The 21,704-nt window shown below is 37.0% G+C and overlaps 1 protein-coding gene across 2 annotated transcripts in view; it reads right to left on the reverse strand.

Moving 5' to 3' along the window:
* The window catches only part of NDUFS4 (NADH:ubiquinone oxidoreductase subunit S4), a 113,297-nt gene that overhangs the window by 1,806 nt on the left and 89,787 nt on the right, over window positions 1-21,704 (reverse strand). For both annotated transcript variants that reach the window (XM_047867389.1, XM_047867398.1), the window contains exon 4: window positions 19,875-19,948. In XM_047867389.1, the coding sequence (XP_047723345.1) occupies window positions 19,875-19,948 (74 nt within the window). The remainder of the gene's footprint in view (window positions 1-19,874; window positions 19,949-21,704) is intronic.

The following is a 21,704-nucleotide window of genomic DNA, read 5'->3' on the forward strand; positions in this document are numbered from 1 at the left end:
CTTTAAGAGGATCTGAACATTAACAAGTAGCTATTTGCATTTCAAAAAATGTACTAAGGGGCCTAAGAATAGTACCTACCTCATACGTTGTCATGAGGTTTAAACAAACTTACTCATGTGAAGTGCTCAGAAAACACCTGGCCCTTAATCATTTACTGATTCTATGAAAAAGGTACTTTTCTAAAACTTTTATATGAATTAATATTAAGTCCTTTATATAACTGAGGAAACTGAGGCACAGAGTGGTTAGGTAACCAGCACAAGCTCACTCAGGAAGGGACAGAATGAAGATTTGAACAAAGACAACCTGATTCTGGAGCCTGTGCCGTAACTAATACTGTGTCTCTTGTGTTTACAGCAAGCACATGATAAATGTTCAGCTATTCTTTCTCTCTCAGATTTACCTGCCAGTTTGTAGCTACACATTTTTTAAAAAAAATTTTTTTTTTAACGTTTATTTATTTTTGGGACAGAGAGAGACAGAGTATGAATGTGGGAGGGGCAGAGAGAGAGGGAGACACAGAATTGGAAACAGGCTCCAGGCTCTGAGCCATCAGCCCAGAGCCTGACGCAGGGCTCGAACTCCCGGACCGCGAGATCGTGACCTGGCTGAAGTCGGACGCTTAACCGACTGCGCCACCCAGGCGCCCTAGCTACACATTTTTTATATGAAGTATTAATGTAAATAAAACTTTCATCACACTGGAACCTAATAATTTTGAATTAACTATAGAAAGGAATTTTGTAAGCAAATTAATACTGTAAACTGAGCATAACTTTAACATTATAAATTTCTCAAGCACCTCCTACATTAGCTAGCAAATGATGCTGTGAACTATAAAAAATACTCAATTCAATAAAGCAGGTATAATGATATTTACTCATTTGCTATTCATTTAATGATTGCATACTCTGTGTCAGGGACTGTTTAGACACCAAAGGTAAAGCAGTGAATAAACTCCCAAACTTCTTTAAGTTAGTAGAAGAGAAATTAATAAATGCACAGTATATTAGGTGCTAATACAGTAATAACTAAGATAAAAAAATACATATTATATGCTAACAAGCACTAAAGAGAAAACACTTTAGAGAGGGTGGACAGGGAAGACCTCCCTCCTTGAGAAGGTCACATGTGACTGAAGACCTGAAGGAGGTCAGAGAGTAAGACAGGTGGAGGTCTGGGAAAGAGCTTGCAGGCAAAAAGAACAAGTACAAAGGCCTGGAGGCAGGAGTGAGTGTCCCTGGTATTCAAAATCCTGTGCTAAGTGCTTTCAATGTATTTTTATAGAGTTTTAAAACTGAGATCATAGGTTGCTTGGCTTATGGATTAGGCATTATATATACACCCCGATTTTGTATTTAATCATGAGGAAAAATAAAACACAGGGAAGACAAATAAGCAGCATAAAGCCACACGGCTAAGTGGCAAAGCCAGAGTTTTCACTGAGGTTGACTTTAAAACTATGCACCCAACCACCTCATAAACAAAACCTTTTCTTTAGAAGCATCTTATAATTGCAATTTTTATCTATTTCACACCCATTTCCTTTCAATCTTTGTGATTTTGTGATATTTTTCCCCCTTGATTTTTAGAAATGTGTTGAAAAGACTGTTTCAAGAATGCCTGGAAAGTCTATGTCCCTCATACATGTCCCTCCATAGCCACCCAAGTTGTGGAGAAAGGAAAAGGTTTCTAGAGAATTGTCTGGTTATATGGACTGTTGGTAAGTCACCTACCCAAGGCCTCCATGATCTCTTCTTGCCAAGTGATGGGTGAGAGTCCCTATGCTCCCTACTCTGTCCCCCTCCCCACCGCCTCTTCCCAACACACTCTCCAGTCCAATAAAGACATTATACACGGACAGATACCTGATAATTACGCTCTCATTTACATGGTTAATCTTTCAACCTTCAGGGAGAAAAAAATTTTTTTAATGCATCAGAATGCAGACATAGCTCTATTATCTGTTTCATTCATGGAGTCTCAAAATGCTGTTAGGGTCACTGCAATGTGAGAAGACTGGGATTTTGTACACATGAAAGAACAACTGGTTTGGGTTTTCTCCTGGTAACTAAGGAGTGACCTGGCTCTTAGAAACTGTGAGCCAGATTATAGTTGCTGTTGATGGTGATAACAACAATAAATAGAAGTATCATTATAGGGATTGGAATGTGGATGGGCAAAACACCCTGGGAAAACAAACAAAAACACACATGGAAGAAACCAGCATTTGCTAACAGTGTCCATCTCTATGTTATTACTCTACCACAGCCACCTGTGATGTTAGGCTATATAGGGGAAAAAGTCTATTCTCACATTTTTCTGGGGAAGTAATTTTGTTCTCAAAGATGCACAAGCAACTAAGCTTCTCTGATTAAGTAAAAGGAAAGGGTTGGAGGAAATCTAATGATAACTCACAAGAGACTGAAACTCAAGTAAGAGTCTACATAAATCTCCTTTTGGATTTTCTATCCATCATGGAGAAGATATAGATCTGATGCTGTGATGAAAATTTGCTCTTTTTTGGGGAACTGTATCAAGAGTCTGACCACATTTCCAAGCATCCTTCTCCCAAGTGTTTACCTTATAATGCCTGGATCAACAAATTTACTGGTTCCACTATACTTCATATGAGAATCTTCCCCAAGTTATTTATTATAATATTGTGATAATATGAAGGCTACTGGAGCAAGCAGTAAGCCTTAGCTTAAAAGATAACCATAAGAATAGCACCACACTTGAAATGGCATTAAACATTTGTACTTAATGGGTAAGGTACATGAATTATGCTCCTTTTCTACCTCCTTTTTGAAAGTTCTTGAAAAGAAAGAACAACAAAAAGAACATAATATAACTTGCAAGAAACAGAACGTAAAAATTTAAGAATGGAATTTTATTTGTGAAATGTTTAAATTTCTGTAGGAATTTGCTTTTCAACACTCATTTTTTTTTTTTAAAGAACTCAAACTTGAGTTTCTGAATGAGATCATGGAAGTGAAAACACCTGCACTATCTGAAGAATGCTTATTCAAAATGAAGATGTAGTCTATCTATGACAGTGGTCCCAATATGTTGTTCCATTAGGACACTGAAAACCACTCCTTACTCTTCCCAGCTGTGCAACAGATGATCAAAGCAACTGAGTCCAAAGCAGCTGCCCCAGGGATGGGGTAAGCTCCTAGGGCTGCTGTCACTTCCCACTGAGGAGAGCAGCCATATGGCACGGATTAACCACAAATCCAACCACCAGCACCTAAATGATGAGAAGCTGACTCCCTTTGCTGTTTCACACACTGGAATGCTTTCACAAAGATATTTTCATCTTTAAGCCCTAGTATCAGAGAAGTACCTCTGGCAAATACTCTAGTAAACATAAAATGTGACCTGTAATATCTCATGCTTAATTTCTTTTTTGGAAATATGCCCACTTATTTTGTTGATCTCCAGGCAGTGGTTGGGATACTCTACTTCCTATGATATGAATGTTTGGGGTAATCTTTCAAATGTACCTAAAAAAGCCCAAGGCCCCAAACTCAAAAACCAACCACATAAGGCCTCTGAACAAAACCAGACCACAACAATTAACTTGTGAATTCTATGTATGAGACATAAAAATTCCATTCAGTTTTATTTACAGAACCATTTTATTTATGGTCCAGTAATGCAAACTATTCATCGGTGCTTTTATTGCTTGTGAAATATGTTACCTCTAATAACTTTGGTTCAAGCCCTATAAAATGTCTTTCACCTGTAACAATCTAATCTCAAACCCTGACATTAGTTCGGAAGTGAACAGTTTAATGATTTTTCCTACTGTCCATTTGTGTGCAAAGCAAGAAGCACAACATAATTTGGCACAAACTGACATAACTGGCGGTCATTGCTAACAGAGGCATGGGATGAGAATAGCAAAGGCTTTGGGAAGCCAAAGAAGGTATGTTGATACTTGGAAGGTTTCAAAGTTCCTCACCAGGCTATGTACCCATATTATGCCTGAGTAAAAGCAAAGCATAAACTTTTCAAATATAATTTAAAAGAGGAGGGGGTTGATAGCCTTTGAGGAATTTCACTTTAAAAGTCCCTCTACTTTGAAATTCCCTAGTACCTAATAAGTATTTGGGGGGTGGGGGAGTTCAGATTAATTTGAAAGTATCTTAGATCTTCTTTTAGAAAATATCATGGAGGAGAAATAACGTTGGGATACACTAGCAAAGCAATTCTGTCCACAAAAATTATATGAACTTATTTAAACAAGCAAATAAGGTAAAAATGTGAGGCACCTGAAATATTTATTAGATTAGTAACACCCTACACCTGCCACAGCTGCAACACCTCAAAATAAAATCCCACCTTTGATGTGATAGTCAATGACCCCCTTAAATTTTATCTTTTCAAATAATATAGTTGCTCTACAGTATTATTTTTATTTCCAAAGCAGTAATTGGAACCACATTATTCAGAATTTGCCACAAAACAAACTGGTTTGTGTTCCAAAAGTACATGTGAAAATCAGTCATTAGAAATTGAGAACACATTTTTTCTAGAAAAAGAAACTATATAACAGTGGTAAATGTCCAAAAATCAATGAGATGTTAATGTAATTGGTTTGGGTATGGTCTGTGCATAGGAATTTCCAAATCCCATATTACACTAGGCACCTCACTAAGCCACCATGTATATATAACACGACTGCCAAGAGAAAAATTATTTCAGACCTCCAACAGGAAATCTAAGTATCTCTCCCTCACCCCCTCTAACATGTCTATCTTTGTCTCTCAGGTGCCTCAACAGGTCAGGAGTCAAGCCGAATACTTCCCAGGCTACAAGACAGCCAGTACCTACGACTGGGGACTGAGAAGAAAGAGTTATGTAGGAAAAAACTGGGCTTCACCAGAAAATAATGTAGTATCTATAGTATACCAGATCTCAGCCCTGATCATGGTCTTTGAGTTATTCTGAAACCCTGTAAAATGTAGGTACAAACAGTCCTCATAATTTGTGGATTCTGTATTTGTGAACTTGCCTACTCACTAAAATTTACTTGTAACCCCCAAATCAATATTCATGATGCTTTCATGGTCATTAGTGACATGCACAGACCTTTAAAATTAGATTCACCCAACATACATGTTTCCAGCTGAGGTCAAGTAAGGTAATGTTCTGTGCCTTCTTGTTTCCAACCTCATATTGTAAACAAGTGTCCTTTTCGTGTTCTATTTACAGCCACATTGTTTGTATTTTTTTCCTTGAGGATTTTGCTGTTTAAAATGGCCCCACAAGTATAGTGCTTCAGTGCTTTCTAGTGTTCCTAAGCACAAAAAGGTTCTGATATGCCAGTATGTGTATCGGGTAAGCTTCACTCAGGCATAAGTTACAAGTGCTGTTGGCTATGAGTTCAAATGTTCATGAATCAACAATATACATTAAATTAGGTGTTTTTAAACATCTGAATGGAATCACATTTTAAAAAGGTTACATATTGCTTGGCTAACAAAGTAGTGCGATCAGGGGCTTGCAGGAATTTAACTTTGTATTTTCCTAGGAGCAGTATTTCCGTATTTGCTAATTTAGTGTTTGTTGGGACTTTATAGATCATAACTATCATGAATAATGAGAACCAACTGTAATAGATACATAAATTCTGTCTGGTGACTCCACCCTACCCCCTCTGAAAAAAAAAAGTCTGTTTCCATTTGTAATTCATCTCAAATTTCCTTTATATAAATTTGTGCCATATTGATTTTTCCTTTGAATTGGTTACAATATCTGCCTGGCTCCCTTATTTCATACTAAAATAAATTTAAATGAATTTAAATAAATTTTAAAAATGTTCATTTATATCTATATTAGAGTCATGATTTTATCTTTTCCAGGAAATTCTTTTAACAATTTTGGAGGTCCCATTGAGACACCTAATAATAGATCCACCAACCAAAACACCAGAAGTTGCGTGCCTTATTTTAAGCGCAGGTATGTCTTTTCTTGGTAAATACAAGAGAACTTTGCTGACTCTCCATTTTTCTAATTTTAACTTTGCTCTCTACTATGTTTGGAAATTGGTTTTATGGTCTAATTATTTGATGATTCCCTTAAGTGAATTAATGGCTTTAGAGATCTATTCTCATTTTATTTATTTATTTGTTTGTTTGTTTATGAGCTTGCAAGCATGAGTGGGAGGGGCAGAGACAGAGGAGACAGAGAATCCCAAGCAGGTTCCCTCCCCTCTGTCAGCAGAGACCCATGTCAGTCAAGAATTGAAGAACCAAGAGATCCTGACCTGAGCCAAAATCAAGAGTAGAAAGTTTGAGTGAGCCACCTAGGTGCTCCTCTATTCTCATTTTAAATAGGGGGAGAAAAGACAGAAAATCTGGTTTGTTGGTCTTTGAGGTTTATTTGACTCAAACAAATGAAGAATTTACACTCACTTAGAAGAGAACAGCTCTTTAGTATGGACTAGTGAATTTCATAATTCTGTTAACTGTTAAACCACGACTGAAATTTTAGAACTGAAGTTGTAAGCTCTCTGTGACTATTAGTCTGTCTACATGTCTATTAATTCAGAAGGGCCTTTACCTCTCATATGTGTGGGTAATGTTTTTCTACCTCTACATGATATTAATGAATTAGATTACAAAAATCTCTTTTAGAGGCTCTGTTCTGATTGGCTTATAAAGAAAAATAAGTGCTTGTATAAGTATTCCTAAAAATCTTGGAGCACCTGGGTGGCTCAGTCAGTTAAGCTTCCGACTTTGGCTCAGGTCATGACCTCATGGTTGCTGAGTAGTTCCTGACTTCGAGCCCAGCATCAGGCTCTCTGCTGTCAGTGCAGAGTTCACTTCTGGATCCTCTACCTGTCCCCACCCCTCTGCCCCTCCCCTGCTTGCTCTCTCTCTCTCTCTCTCAAGAACAAAAATAAAAGAATTCTTAAAATTCTTAGAAAACAAGGAAATTCAACTTCTAAATAGTCTTAATGTGCTAGATTTTAAAAAGTTTTCTCTCCCCCCCCCCCCCCCCAATTTATGTGAAAGAGAGAGACCACATGCAGCACAGAGAGAGGGAGAAAAAGAATCCCAAGCAGGCTCCATCCACAACATCAGCACAGAGCCCAACTGAGGGCTCAAACTCCTGAGCTGTGAGACTGTGACTTGAGCTGAAATCAAGAGTTGGATGCTTAACTGACTGGGCCACCCAGGTGCCCCTGAAGACCTAAGGAACGTTTGTTTAAGAATTCAAGTTTAGATTAACATAGGTGAATCTGGGGTGCCTGACTGGCTTGGTTGGAAGAGCGTGCCAGCCTCGATCTCTGGGTTGTGAGTTTCAGCCCCATGTTGGGTGTAGAGAATAAAAATAAATTAAAAAAATATATATATTGATGAATCTTTGGCAAACAAGACAAATTTAATAATTTTGATTTAATAAAAGAAGCTATGTTTTAATAGTGTTAAATACAACACATAGATCTTTATTCTACCTCGATATATTCTTTGTGAGCTTATATAAATTTACTGATCGAATAAGCTAGTATTACTTCTGCTTAATGTTTATTATCCTAAAACATATAAATCTGTGTTTATCCAAAATGATTCATTATTCTGGTAATTTTAACAGTAATAGTTTTGTAGTATGTCACATTGAAACTTAACTTCCAGGGGCACCTAGGTGGCTCGTTGTTATGTGAATTTCTACGTTTTGCTAGTTTACGAAAATATTGGTGTGTAACAGTTTTCAATGATCTCTCAGTTTTCTCTATGAAATCCAAGTAACTTTCATTAAAAGATACAATTAATATACATGAATCAAATTCTACTAGAGCGGTAGTGGCAGAGTTGCAACTTGGTATGCAAGGTAATGAGATGTGTTTCTATTTACCAATGGAAAAAGAGAACAGTTAGTATAGAGGCTGCTTTTAGGCAACCAACTTGAACACTGGAAACCTGATCAAGGCAAAACGGCCCACAGTTACCACAGGGCTGAATGCAAACAGGCTCCCTAAGTGACCCACATCTAAATAGCCACAAGCCCTAACTGACCAATTACAACCAGGCACAGTTCTGAAGATTACCAAAAAAGGGAAAATTCTATATTCCTTCACTCTGTCTTGTAACTGTGGCCCCTCACCACCACCGCCTAGGAGACAGTCTCTCCTTCGATGTCCTGCCTGCTGCTCCCTTGAAGTGTATTCAATAAACTTCTGTTCTGCCTTGGGTGAATTCTTACACTGCTTGCACCACTGGCCTCTGCCTAATTGGGTTGCCCCACATTTGATGACCTCCCCATCTGATCCGGTCCCCTCACAGTTAGGTCCTAAAGTAAATAACTGTTCCAGAATCAGAAAGAAAATGGTGAAGGACATAACCTGAATGAATACAGAAAGTTATATAAGATTTGTAAAAAAACCAAAAAACAAAAAAAACCCCACTTTTATTTGCCTTACATGTCTAAAAAATAAGTCTGAAAGCTATGAAACGTTTACAATCTTCACAAAGTTTGCTAAGTTTTGGTAGGCTTATTTCACTAGTTCACTGTTCCCTGCCTCAACATGAAGGGTTAATTCTTTTGTCTCATCTGCCTAGATTTCAAAGGTTCTGTGGTTTACCACAATAACCTTATATGTTTTACACATATGAACCCTATATGCTTTACGTCCTTGATGACTTCTGTGAGAGCTCAGGTTTTTTACAGCTACGTTACCTTTTATGTTTGTAAGTTTTTTTTTTTTAATGTTTATTTACTTTTGAGAGAGAGAGCGCGCGCGCATGAGTGGGGAGGAGCAGCGAAAGAGAGGGAAACACAGAATCTGAAGCAGGCTCCAGGCTCTGAGTTGTCAGCACAGAGCCCAACCTGGGGCTTGAACCCACCAACCAGGAGATGGTGACCTGAGCTGAAGTCAGATGCCTAACCGACTGAGCCACCCAGCGCGCTTATGTTTGTAAGTTTTATCCTCACTATGAAGTAAGCAGCCAAGTACTGTTTGTCTGGCACCCGTGATCCTATTCCTATCCTAAGTGTGCAAATCTACAGACATTTTGTTTTTTGCCTCCTCAAAATAAAAAAGCCTAAATGTAAACTAAAACATTCAGATTATCTTTGTACCTAAAACTATCTTTGAGATTCCCAGAGGGCCTCTGGAAGATCACAAAGATGTATTCTTTCAACCTTGTGAAAAGAGAGGAAATAACTAGGTTTATTTGACACGTTATTATTGATGAGTAGCATTACAAGAATTATCAAGTCAGAAGAGATGCTGAACCCTCCTGAGGTTAAATGTGTATGGGTAAAATATTATTAAATATAAATATTTCACAAATTTATGCTATATGCTAAGTATAGGTTCTCAGTGCCCTCACTGTCCATGCTGTTACTTATCAGACACAATTTCAGTTTTCTTTAAAAATAGCAACTTGTGGAGGCGGGGGGGGGGGGGGGGGGGGGGGGGGGGGGGGGGTGAGAGCACATGGTGGCTTAGTCGGCTAAGCATCCCACTTAGGCCCAGGTCATGACCTTGCAGTTCATGAGTTCGAGACCCACATCAGGGTCTGGTGCTGACAGCTCAGAGCCTGGATGGAGCCCTGCTTCCTATTCTGTGTCTCCCTCTATGCCCCTGCCCCACTGACACTCTGTCTCTCAAAAATAAACATTAAAGAAATAATAATAACAACTTTGTTGTATCTTCCTTAGTTTGGAAATCCTATCTCCTAAGGTTAGTATATGTAAATCAGAATCCTCTCACTTATCAATGGTGTTTTATTAATACACAAATGCTTAGGACCTACCCCAGACTTACTGAATCTCTTTACTTGATTTTCTTGATATACTTTTGGTATATTCTTACTATAATGTTTGGTGCATTCAGGAAATATATCTCAGGATTATTATATTTCTCTGGAAGTATTATGTTCATCCATTTTTATAAATTAGATGCACATTCACTGTCTTCTTTGAAAAGAGTCTTTAATATTGTTTACAGATATTTTGTCTACAACATTTTTGGTATGACTTTAAGTTGCATTATCCTTGTTACAAATATTTCACTTCTGAAATTTACCAGTAATGTTAACTACGGCCATCTTAAGTCTTTTATCATTTATGGATAGATTGTTTTGTTTTACTCTGATGCTTCCCTGAAAGCTCCCGAAATCAGTTACAGGCCTGAGTGCTTTGTCTTCAACAAGAGAGACTGCCTCAGAGCTCTGTGAAGGACTGTTATTCCTGGCTTTAGGCTTCTGATGGCATAAATAATTGTAAGACCAGACCAGTGGACTAAGTCAACATTTCCAGAACTCTAGTTGAGCACCAGATAGATTAATGATCCAGTGAAACAAAAATTAACTATATAGGACTGAATGCACTGATAGGCCTAAAATGTTCTATTTTCTGGACATTTAAGGAAGTCCTTTCCCTTTCTTCTGAGGTATCTACAATTTAGTAGACTCTGTTTTGTAAACTAAAATTTATATCATTCTTAAATGACAGGAGTCTCCCTGAATGACCCCCTACAGAATTTGGGAACTCTTATTAAATATTCTTATATTCATGGTAATACAGTTATTTGTACATGTTCAATATGTCCTTTTTATTAGAACATTAGTGTAAACAATGGTTATGCAATGAAGGTTTTACCTCGATCGACATATTTGACAATGATGCTCATTTAATCAGATATGACCAGACACTTTAAAAGAACTAAAGTTGACTTTATGAGGCCAATGCTTACAAACTCCTTCCAGGAAAAGTGGCCTGGCACCAGGCTTACAAAGTTCCCCAAGGTAGTAAAGAACCTTATTCTGAGGACCCTAGGATATTTTGGGGACCTTGAGAAGGGAGAAAGAATTTGCCTAAATTAATAGGCATCACACAGAAGAAATCTGGTTGCTAGTTATTGGCTGTGAAAAGTCTAATCTGAGATTCCTTATGAAAAATTTCACAGCAAAGCAAACTTACAAAAGCTTACATGGTAAAGAGCAGAACTGCTGCCCCCAAAAATGCCTTTTTGGCATAAGGATTATTTTGAGCTTGTTATTTTTCAGAAGCAGTAAAATCTCTGAAAATGAAGAAATTGGCCTTTTGTGAGGGACATTTACATTTATAAGGGAAATCTCCATTTGTAAAGGTGCCTCCCACTCAGTACTAGGAAGAGGAGGAGGACTAAAACTTGGGAAACTCACCAATGGAGAAGTCTTGAAATTAAATCTGCATAACAATTAAACCCTTGTTTATGGTGCTTTGCCTGATAACCTCCAAACTCACTCTCCCTAGCACCGCCCCCCCCCCCAATCTTTTGTCTTTAGCTGGAGATAATACTTAAGGTGGTGGCAATGGCCATTTTGGAATTACTCAGTGTTCCTGGGTATATAGGAGGTATAAATGTTATTAAACTTGTTTGTTAATCTTTTCATTATGGGGGGGGGGGGGCGGAGTCTCAACCAAGAACCTAGAAAGTTAGAGGGAAAATTATGTTTCCTCTCCTACTGTGGCAAATTAGGCATTCTTGCTACACATAAATAAATAATCAGGTCATTTATTAGCCCAACATTTTGTGATCATAATCTTTCTTTATACTTTTTTTAATCGTAAAAGGGGAAGAGTGGAAACAAATTCTGTTTCAGTAGAAAATGGCATTATCTATAGCATGCCCTCCCTACCCCTTCCAGGTTAACAGATTCCAGCTTAATTCCTTGTCTTTCGGCTATTTTATTTCTTTTTAAATTGTATGATAGATATGCAAATTATGTCCTGTGTCCTACTGGTGGTGATTTAATTAACTCCCCTCCCCCACAAAACCTCCATCTGTCTCTATTTGCATTCCTTTTTTCTACATACTTTGTGCTGTTTTGACTTTTTGAACTGGTTATAACATCTATCTACTTCCTTTATATCACATGATAAAATGAATCCTTTAACAAGAACTTTTGTATCTGTAGGAGTCATGATTCCTAGCTTTCAAAACAAAGGCATCTTTTAACAGATGTGTGGATGTGAGGTTGAGAGAGACCCTCATTCGAAGGTTTAAGTTAGGTGGAAGTCCAGACTTTGCTGATGGGGTCTACTTCTGGGATAATTCTAAATCCTACCTCCTTATTTTCCTGAATCAAGGGCTCGACCTGTCTACTTCCTCCCCTGTTCTACCTTCTATTACTTTGGAGGCAGCTTTTCCTCTCCAACAGACCCACTGTGGACAGAATGCAGTTTCACAGTTTATCCTCTATCCTCCTGCTCCTGAAAGAAACCCTCCACTATTTTGAGAATTTCAAAGAGTTTTTATAGCTAACAACAATGAGAAAAACACAGGGGGTAAAATGGCCTACCAGAGGAAAGTCACAAAGTTTCAAATCAGATCAAACAGGGAAAAGGCCATTTCTGGTTTTCATTAGCATGTAAATGGTAGTAGATCCTAGTCTTCGACCATTTTTCCACAACTATCTTACTCCTCCTCTCACTGTGATGGATGCAGCTTCCTTCTCCTCCCCGCCTTCAACCACCTCAGGAAACACCAGGAAAAGACAAAAGCCACAATGGGTGAGAAAGGTGGGTCTTTTCAGTACACAAAGAACTAAAGTAAGGTTCATCTACATTTCAGAGGAAACCCCAGATACTCTTTTCTCTTTTTACAAAGAAAGGTTATCTTTGAAGAGTTCCTCTGGAGTATTTGCTGAGCTCAAAGAGGAGACCTTCAGGATGAGGCCCTGGGGTTAAACCCAAGACACCCAGGGTATTTATATTTCCTTTACTTAGTGTGTATGTTGCGGGAGGTTGAGAAGTAAGATTTGGCAAAGGGGAAGGTAAGGAGAAGAGGGGAAGCCACAGGGAGAATAGTATTCGGTCTCTTCTCCTTTCCCACTCCCTAATTCCACAGAACTTTGAAGAAGTGAGGTATGGTAAGAAGAGAGACCTAAGCAAAACAGAAGCGGGGGTCGGGGGGTGGTAGTTATAGGAGTTATTAAAAGCAGGAAGAAGAGAGCTTCTTTTAGTCTCAGAAGTATATTCTTATATAAAAAGATGAACCTGCACAATACCTTATTTGGTTAAGAAACTGAAAATAGGCGATTAATGGGATTTTGTGGTATACTCTTGGTCTCTCTTAGCTACTTTATTTCATCATTATATTATGTGTAACATAAGATTTCCACTTATCCTTCATACTGGGTAAGAGTAAAGAATAGAACTATATTTCTTCAATATAAAATGTGAAATCCTCAAAGTTGGATAAGGTTTTCTTATTTCTTATATTAACTACAGAATATAAGTAAAATATTTAGAATCTGTATACTGATGTGGAGAACAAGGCAAAAGAAAAAAAATTACAATTCCTTAAAACTTACAACCCACTGACAAGTACTTGGGACAGGCAGGGTGACCTTCCTCCAGGAACTCAACTGCCTTAATGTTAATACTTTGCTAGAAACAAAAGGCAACCTTAGCTTGACATTACCCCGACCTCCAGGATACTGTAAAAATCTCTTTGGAAACTTCCTTTATCTCTATAACCCCAAGATATATGTTAGCAATCATCCTCCAAGCATAAGGCCTACTGATACACGTCTGAAGGGTCTCAAGGCTTAAGTTTTTACTAGACAATAGTAAATGACCTTTTCCTAACAGCAGCCCCTCAAGGTCTTCGAAATCTTGTTTCCAAATTCCTCAGAGGCTTATGCTATCCTGAGCCCCCTCCCAACTTGAAAGTGCAGCTATTTCTGCCCATGGGTCCCTATTTCCCTGCTTTAATAAAACCACCTTTTTGCACCAAAGACATCAAGAATCTTTGATTATTCGTTCCCGAACCCCAATATTTTCACATCATATAACAATGTATATTCTGTATACTGCTAAATACTATAGATTAGTGCTGTCCAATAGAAACAATGTAAATCACATATAATTTTTTTTGAACACCAGAACTTTAATGATTGTAAGGAGTGATAAAATTTGATACAGGTTATAATGACATTATATTTGATTTTTCAAGGTTAGTGAAATTATACCTACATTAATAATTCTGAATGTCCTATAGGTACATTAGGAAGTATCTAAAATAAGGCAAATATAATGGAGTTTAATTAACAAGTTCTCAACTATTATGATAGCTTTCAGAATAGCAAAGTCTGTAATTGACCAAGTTGAATGAACATTTCCTTTTTGTATTTATATATAAGAGATACAAAAGAAAATAATATACATTTCCTGCGTATATCTATCTATAAGCCTCCCATATAAGACTTCTGTAGATAATCCTGCCTGATTGTCCACTACACCCATGCTTATCTCAAGCTACAAGGCTCTGCATAATGACTCTTGTCTACCCCCTACGTCTCATTTCCTGGAATTCATGTCCTCTCTCTGCCCTAGCTGATTCTTCTAGCTCCTTGATGCACTCTTTTCTACCTCAGAACAGATTATTTCTCTCCTGCTCTAGATCCTACTTTTCCAAATCTTACGCCTGAAAGGCCATTCAGGGAAGTCTCATCATTCTTTTTCTTTTTCTTTAAATCATCATTGATTTTTGCTGTCCATGTTTTCAGAGCTTCCTTCCTTCTTTGGTGCCTAAACTGGGTTCCATGGAGAGAGAGAGAAAAGTACCTGTTCAACAAGTCTGTCACACTTTGAATCCTGGTAGGTATATTGTGCCTCTGATCTGGAAGACAGAACTTCAGTAGTTCTAATAACTTTTGACGCTTAACCAAGAGGGCTCAAGCCCAGTCCATATGGCAGAAATGTAAATGGATGCATATGGTTGGTATATCACTTCCTGTATCATCCTCTTTTTATTTTCCACAGATGAATTTTCTCATTGAAAGCACCTTCTGAATCTGGCTACGAAACAAAAACTTCTGAGCATATGAATGAAGTTCTGTATTTTCTGGGGACTAAACATGGATTTTCTGTAGTAGCTAATGAACACTATTTTATCATTCCAGATTTTGCTGAATCTAATCACCTAAGCAATATTCACAGTCCTTTAAGAAGCCAACATTGACAAAACATTGGAGCTGATGTGAGTTTTGGATTATTCTTCCTTTTTTACTAGCTCATGTTTATAGTCACTCCAATAGGATAGGGATGCAAACATATAAACAGGTTATCTGGTTGAATCACATATATTCTAAAATTTTCAGTTTGTTTATAATCTTTACACCCAATGCAGGGCTTGAACTCATGAGCCCGAGATCAACAGCTGCATGTTCTTCTGACTGAGCCAGCCAGGTGCCCCAGTATAACTTTAAGCTTTCTAGTAGCCACTTTAACAAATGACTAAAGAAATAGTAGGAAAAAAAAAAAAAAAAAAGAAAGAGGTAGAATTTATTTCAATCCTCTTTTCCTACCCCAATACATAATCAATATAAAAACTTAGATATTAACACCAAGTCTTTGAAATACAGGGAATATTTTACACTTACAGCACATTTTAATTTGCACAAGACACATTTCAAGTGCTATACAGACACATGTGGCTACCATATTGGACAGTGCTGACCTAATGATTAAGATCTACTAGCAGCATAGTATAAAAAATACTGCACTTGAAATTTAGGAACTCGGGCTCTATCAGTTAAGAGCTATGTGATTGATCTTGGTCTTGTTTTATTAACTTCTAGGCCTCTATATCCTTAAAAAAGATTTTAGAACAAATAACATACACCTTGGAAAACACCTCTAACATTATGAAATCATCATCTTAAGTACACTGGGATATACTTAAGTTTATCCATTAATAAACTCAGGATAAGCTCCAAATTAGAAAAACATTGTATTTTACCAACACATCAGAATATAAGAGATTGTTAATCATTCTACTACAATTTCCTTTCTCCAGATTTCTAGTTACAGGGAATTAATTATAATAAAAGGCATAATAAGTAGCCAAATAAAAGTGATTTACAGAAAAGTTAAAACATGATTTGGAGAACAATTTATAAGACATCCAAATGTATAGTTCAAACTCACCAATATTTATTGAGCACATTAAAAGATGAGTGGAACTGGATGTTTTTTCCCATGTAGGTGCTTATAATCCAGGATAAAATATTAAGTTTGATAAAATATTAACAGTCTGAGTACAAGGACAGGTCTTATTTAACTACTGATCCCCAGACCAGCCACCAGTGCCAGCAACAATAGTGTGTGATGGAATGCAACACAAAAAATACAAAACAGTACTATAAAAGCTGTAAGAAAGGAATAAATCATTGTGGGAGTTAAAAGGAAGAGAGAAAGTGTATCCAGTAGGGGGTGGGAGATGGAGGTGGGAAAGGAAAATAAGAAAAGGGACCGAGAAAGAGTTAATGTTTAAACTATATTTTGAAGGTTAGATCCCAGTTCTTGACAGCAATAAGTATGAGAAAGGGAACAGCATGAGTCAGGTTATAGATGAGAGAAAGGATCTAGCAAGCCTGGTGATAAGGGCAGAAAGAAGAATTGGGACACAGTAAAAGAAAGCTAGGTCAGTGCTCCAGTGATGTTAGTGCTTACATTGTGAACTTTATCAGTTGAGAAGCATATTTCTTAAGCACAGGCCCTACACGATGTCTGAATAAAGAATATTTTGGATTTAGAAAACGTCACAGAGGAAAGGGTGTTGGTATTCAGACAGTGTGTGTGTGTGTAATGGTTTGGACCATGGGTCAATAACTATTTTCTGCAAATGGCCAAAAACAAAATATTTCTAGACTTTGGGGGCCATATGGTCTCTATTACAACTCTTTAACTTTACTATTGCAGCTGAAGAGCAGTTAAAGACAATACATAAATGAATGACTACGACTGTGTTCAAATAAAACTTGCTCATTCACTTATAGGTATTATGACCTTGTTAGCTAACGTTACTTAATGTCTCTAAAACCTCAGTTTCCTTGATCTACAAAATGGGGATAATAACTGTTCATGCTTCATAGAGTTGCGTGAGGATCAAATGAGAAGGATGAAAAGCACTAAGCATAGTGACAAACGCATGCCTTATTAGCTTTTGTGATGATGATACTCATTACCTGAGTCTGAAATATAATTAGAAGGCATTAAAAATGGTTTCTAGGAAGCAAATGAATCTGGAAATCTTGTTCCTCACTGTACTCATTCTCTACAATACAATCTTTTACGTCAAAGACATTGATGGTCATGACTTTTCTTAAAACCATTTAAAAGTAAGGGAAACAAAACTAAGAATGGGATGAAGGGTATAGGTTGTTCATTTTTGGAATAGTCCCCGAGTATATAAACTAACCTCCTATTTCCAGATATGCCCAAAAGGCAAACATTTAATAGGATACACTTTGCCAGGTTTTTTTTGTTTATTCATATCAACAAAAACACATTTTCCCCCTAGAGCATATAATGAATAAGGTACTGGGCTAAAAAGTAAAGAGCCATAACCTTATGTCTATAGGCTTTGTGCATTACCCATCCAACTTCTCATTTCAAAGATGAAGATATATGTTTATCAAAAGTATAGTGAAACATGACTTGCTCAAGATCTCCTGTGAAGCTGACAGTTATGGAATGAGAATCCTAATTACCAGCCTCTTAATCCAATATTCTTTACATATTAGTGCTTCTAAACCATTTCTTCTTAATGTTGTTACTAACCAGAACATTGGTTCACCCAACCTTCACCAGCATTAGTTCACAATGGAATGATGTTAGGTGTGGGAGGAGAGGGGATCCATTTGTATGTCCCCACCATTATCCACCCACCCAAGAGAGGCAAATCAGAATGGGTAAGATGTGGGTAATTTGGGATTCTGTACCGTTTCAATGATTTGCTGCCTCAATAACTAGAGAAATAGGACTTTATAAAATCTCTTTACATGATATATAATGCTGAATGTTCAATAAATGAGACAGATCACAAGTACTACAGTGAATTCAAGGGATAATCAGTGAGAACTCTCTCAGATGAGTAGAAAGATGTATTTTAGAAAGTCAATTAATTTTACCACATATCACATGTCCATTATATAGGTTTTGTGCTAGGTGCTGAGGACAAAGCAGTGACTGAGACAGATAGAATTCCTACTACCTTGTAGGTTAAAATTCCTGACCCACTATTAGTCTACAGTATTATAAGATACTCTCCATTAAACTTTTTTAAGTTAACACTGTTTACTGACTTTGATAATGTTCCTCAGTTTTCTTTCCCAGGGAGGTAGAAATCAAAGTGGGAAAGCACCTGATTTCAACAGCAGCAGCTAGTTCACACCTGCAATTCACATGACAACTGTAGTCATGCAGTCCTGGTGACCACTTAGACATTAACCAGAGATTTAACAATTTAATTAGATTTCCTGTTATTAAACTCACATTACAGACCTCAAATGAATAATTTTCAAGGTGTCAGACATGAAATATGGTAGGCTGCAAAGATGGAAAACATTAATAGAACTGCTTTTGATAAGCTATATTACAGTTTAATTAAAAAGCAATTTAATTTAAATCAAAATAATATCTTAAAGACTATGACCACCATGAGAATAATTATGTAATTAAGAAATTTGGAAATTGCCAAGAACATGTTAATAAGGAGCTTCATTTACAAATTTTTTTTTTAAGTTTTAAAAAGCCTACTACAAAGTCTAAGATAAACTTATGTACAATTATAACTTAACTATGTTCTAAGCACTTCTATTAATGAAGGCAATCCTCAATTCCCACTGTACATAGGAGAAAATGGAAGCACAAGACATACAAATAATAGGACACCAACATGAATCCAAAGGCCAGGCAGTTTGGCTTCACACTCTTAATCATAAGCTACATAATACTAAGGGTAAAGTGAATATTTTAGATAATAATATATGTCAAATATGTTACAGAACACTAATAATCTTTTACATTGATCTACTGCGTTATAGTAACAATATACTTAAACAGACATGATCTCATTCAAATAGACAGTTTAGATTCAAATTCAGTTTGACCAACTGGAACGAAAGAATGCATTAGGTACAAATATATAGTAGTGCTTTTAAATCCAAAGGAGACAAACAGAAATATCAGATGGAGAGAGGTAAGGGTCAGAACTAATAAGATACAAAGTAACTATTAGGTAAAAGGTACCGGACTAGGTACACTATGACTTAACGTTTTCTCATGGTTGAAGTCATGGTACTTAAGTCCATTATGAAATTAATCCAAATCATATAGCTTCAGAGTAGCATAACAAGGATCAGAATTCAGACTGGACTGACTCCCATACTGACCACCATGTTGCATGGCTTAACAGAAAACGAGGAGAAAAGAATTGGCATTTTCATTGATAGCAATAGCAACATAAAGAAATTTTAGGTGGCTACCTCAAAAACTAATACGGTCTTAGGCTGCATTAATCTAATATTAGAGTTCAGATTATGCTTGGTACTATCCCCACCATATCTAGAAAAGTGGCAAACATCTAGGCTTACATGAAATTTTATAGAGAATAAGGTAATGATAACTATTTTTCAAATAATGGAAGAGCTGTTAGGCAGAATTATAGATTTGAGATTTTGGCTCAAAGTAATAAAGAAAATAAAAAACAGAGGTATCAACTGGGACAGGCTATCTTATGAGATGTTCAATGAGTTCAAAAACCAAACGTTAGTAATTCTGCAGAGGGAGCCATAAACAAGGTAGGAGTAGGAGAAATAGTTTTTCTCCCTGCTTCTATTTCAAATTAGGGAAGTTTGGCTTTTATGTGTTATGTGGGCATTCTATTTTAGATTTTTTTACATGGGGGAGGTGTTTTGATGGTGTAAAAAATCTAAAAACCACGGGATTAGACAGACCTACTACAAGATTTCTTTCAACTCAAATTCTGTATTCCTGACTGATTTTGATTAAGGTCAAAAACATAAAATCTTACTTTCATTTTATTTGTCAAAGCAAAACAAATATAACCTAAACATACCATTTTTTTCTGCAAAGGCAGCTGCATCTTCTTTAGTACTGAAGGTCAGAACCATGTTGGACAAGGGATCAGCCCTGTAAGAGACCATTTTTTTTCCAGGATTTAACATTAAATATATATTTTAAAATATATATGTAAAATCAACTAAAATGTTTAGAAAATAAACAGCTGCTGTATGAGATAAGTATACTACTGATGAAACACCTTGTTTCAAACAGTCTCTTTAAAACTTAACTCTTTGAATGTCATCTTTTCCTGTGTTAAACTGAGATTTTCTAACCTGTATTGTCAAATTAAAAAATTTGTAACTGCAAGGGTGCCTGGGTGGCTCAGTCGGTTAAGCGTTTGACTTTGGCCTCAGGTCATGATCTCATGCTTCATGGGTTTGAGGCCCCTCTTGGGCTCTGTGCTGACAGCTCAGAGCCTGGAGCCTGCATCATATTTTATGCCTCCTTCTCTCTCTGTCCTTCCCCACTTGCACTCTCTCTCTCTCTCAAATATAAATAAAACATTAAAAAAAATTAGTAACTGCAAAGACATTCAGCAATTTTTTTACTCCTTAATAAAATCATTTATTCAACTCTTCAAAAAAAATAGAAATGAATTAAAAAAAAACAAGAGAATTCTTAAACTGACCTTATAAATTTATTACCAAGAAAATTACTGGTGAGTGCAACTGTAAGTACTACTATTACCCCCCCCCCCCCAATAGATGGCAACAACACCCACTCTTCTAATGAACCTTCTATCATTATGGGCAATAAGCATATGGCCACATGACAAAATAAAGCTCCAAGAATTGACATCTAATTGAGTTCCTCAATCTAAGAAAGGGTAATATTTACAAATCTACACAGACTCTTCACAAGCTGCCATACATATAACTTCAGAAATATCAGTTTTATTAGTACATTTATAAAAAGGTAGAACACTGTTTGCTACAAATGTTTATTATGAATCTCTCAATGGTGAATATAGCATTCCGTGAAACATCGTGTAGAAATGTGGAACGGGCACCTGGGTAGCTCAGCCGTTTGAGCATCTGACTCTTGATCTTGGCTCAGATCATGGTTTCTTGGTTCGTGGGATCGAGACTCACATTGTGCTCTGGAAGCATAGAGCCTGCTTGGGATTCTTTCTTCCTCCCTCCCTCCCTCTACCCCTCTTATGTGCATGCCCAATGTCTCTCTCTCTAAAAATAAATAAATATACTTTAAAAATGTGGAAGTAAAAAATAAGATTTAGGAAGTAATATGGATAGTGGGAAGGTATGAGATATACACTGAAGAGAATATATGGGAAGCAGCCCTCAATGAAATGAAGATTCACAAATTGCTGAAGTTGCAGTCATCCACTATGGTTACTGTTCTGGGGCTCCTTATGAGATCCTATGATATGTATTCTTACCATACCACTTCCCCCACCTTGTAAGCAAAAGAACTTCATGTTAGTTAGCCATATTAGCACCAATAATGAATAATAATTTTATATCGATCCCTCCTCTTCAAAGCACATATGATTTCTCAGTTGATAGTTTAGAGAAACTATACTGAGAACAAAAGGGTCAACAAAGGGTGCCTGGGTAGCTTAGTCAGTTAAGCGTCTGACTCTAATTTCAGCTCAGGTCATGATCTCATGATTTGTGAGTTCGAGCCCCATGACAGGCTCTACGCTGACAGTGCAGAGCCTGTTTGAGATTCTTCCCCGCTCACTCTCTCACAAGATAAACTTTTAAAAAATACAATTGTCCCGGGGTGCGTGGGTGGCTCAGTCAGTTGAGCACCTGACTTTGGCTTAAGTCATGATCTCACTGCTGGTGGGTTTGAGCCC

The sequence above is a fragment of the Prionailurus viverrinus genome, chromosome A1 (genome assembly GCF_022837055.1).
Source record: "Prionailurus viverrinus isolate Anna chromosome A1, UM_Priviv_1.0, whole genome shotgun sequence".
Lineage (NCBI taxonomy): Eukaryota > Metazoa > Chordata > Mammalia > Carnivora > Felidae > Prionailurus > Prionailurus viverrinus.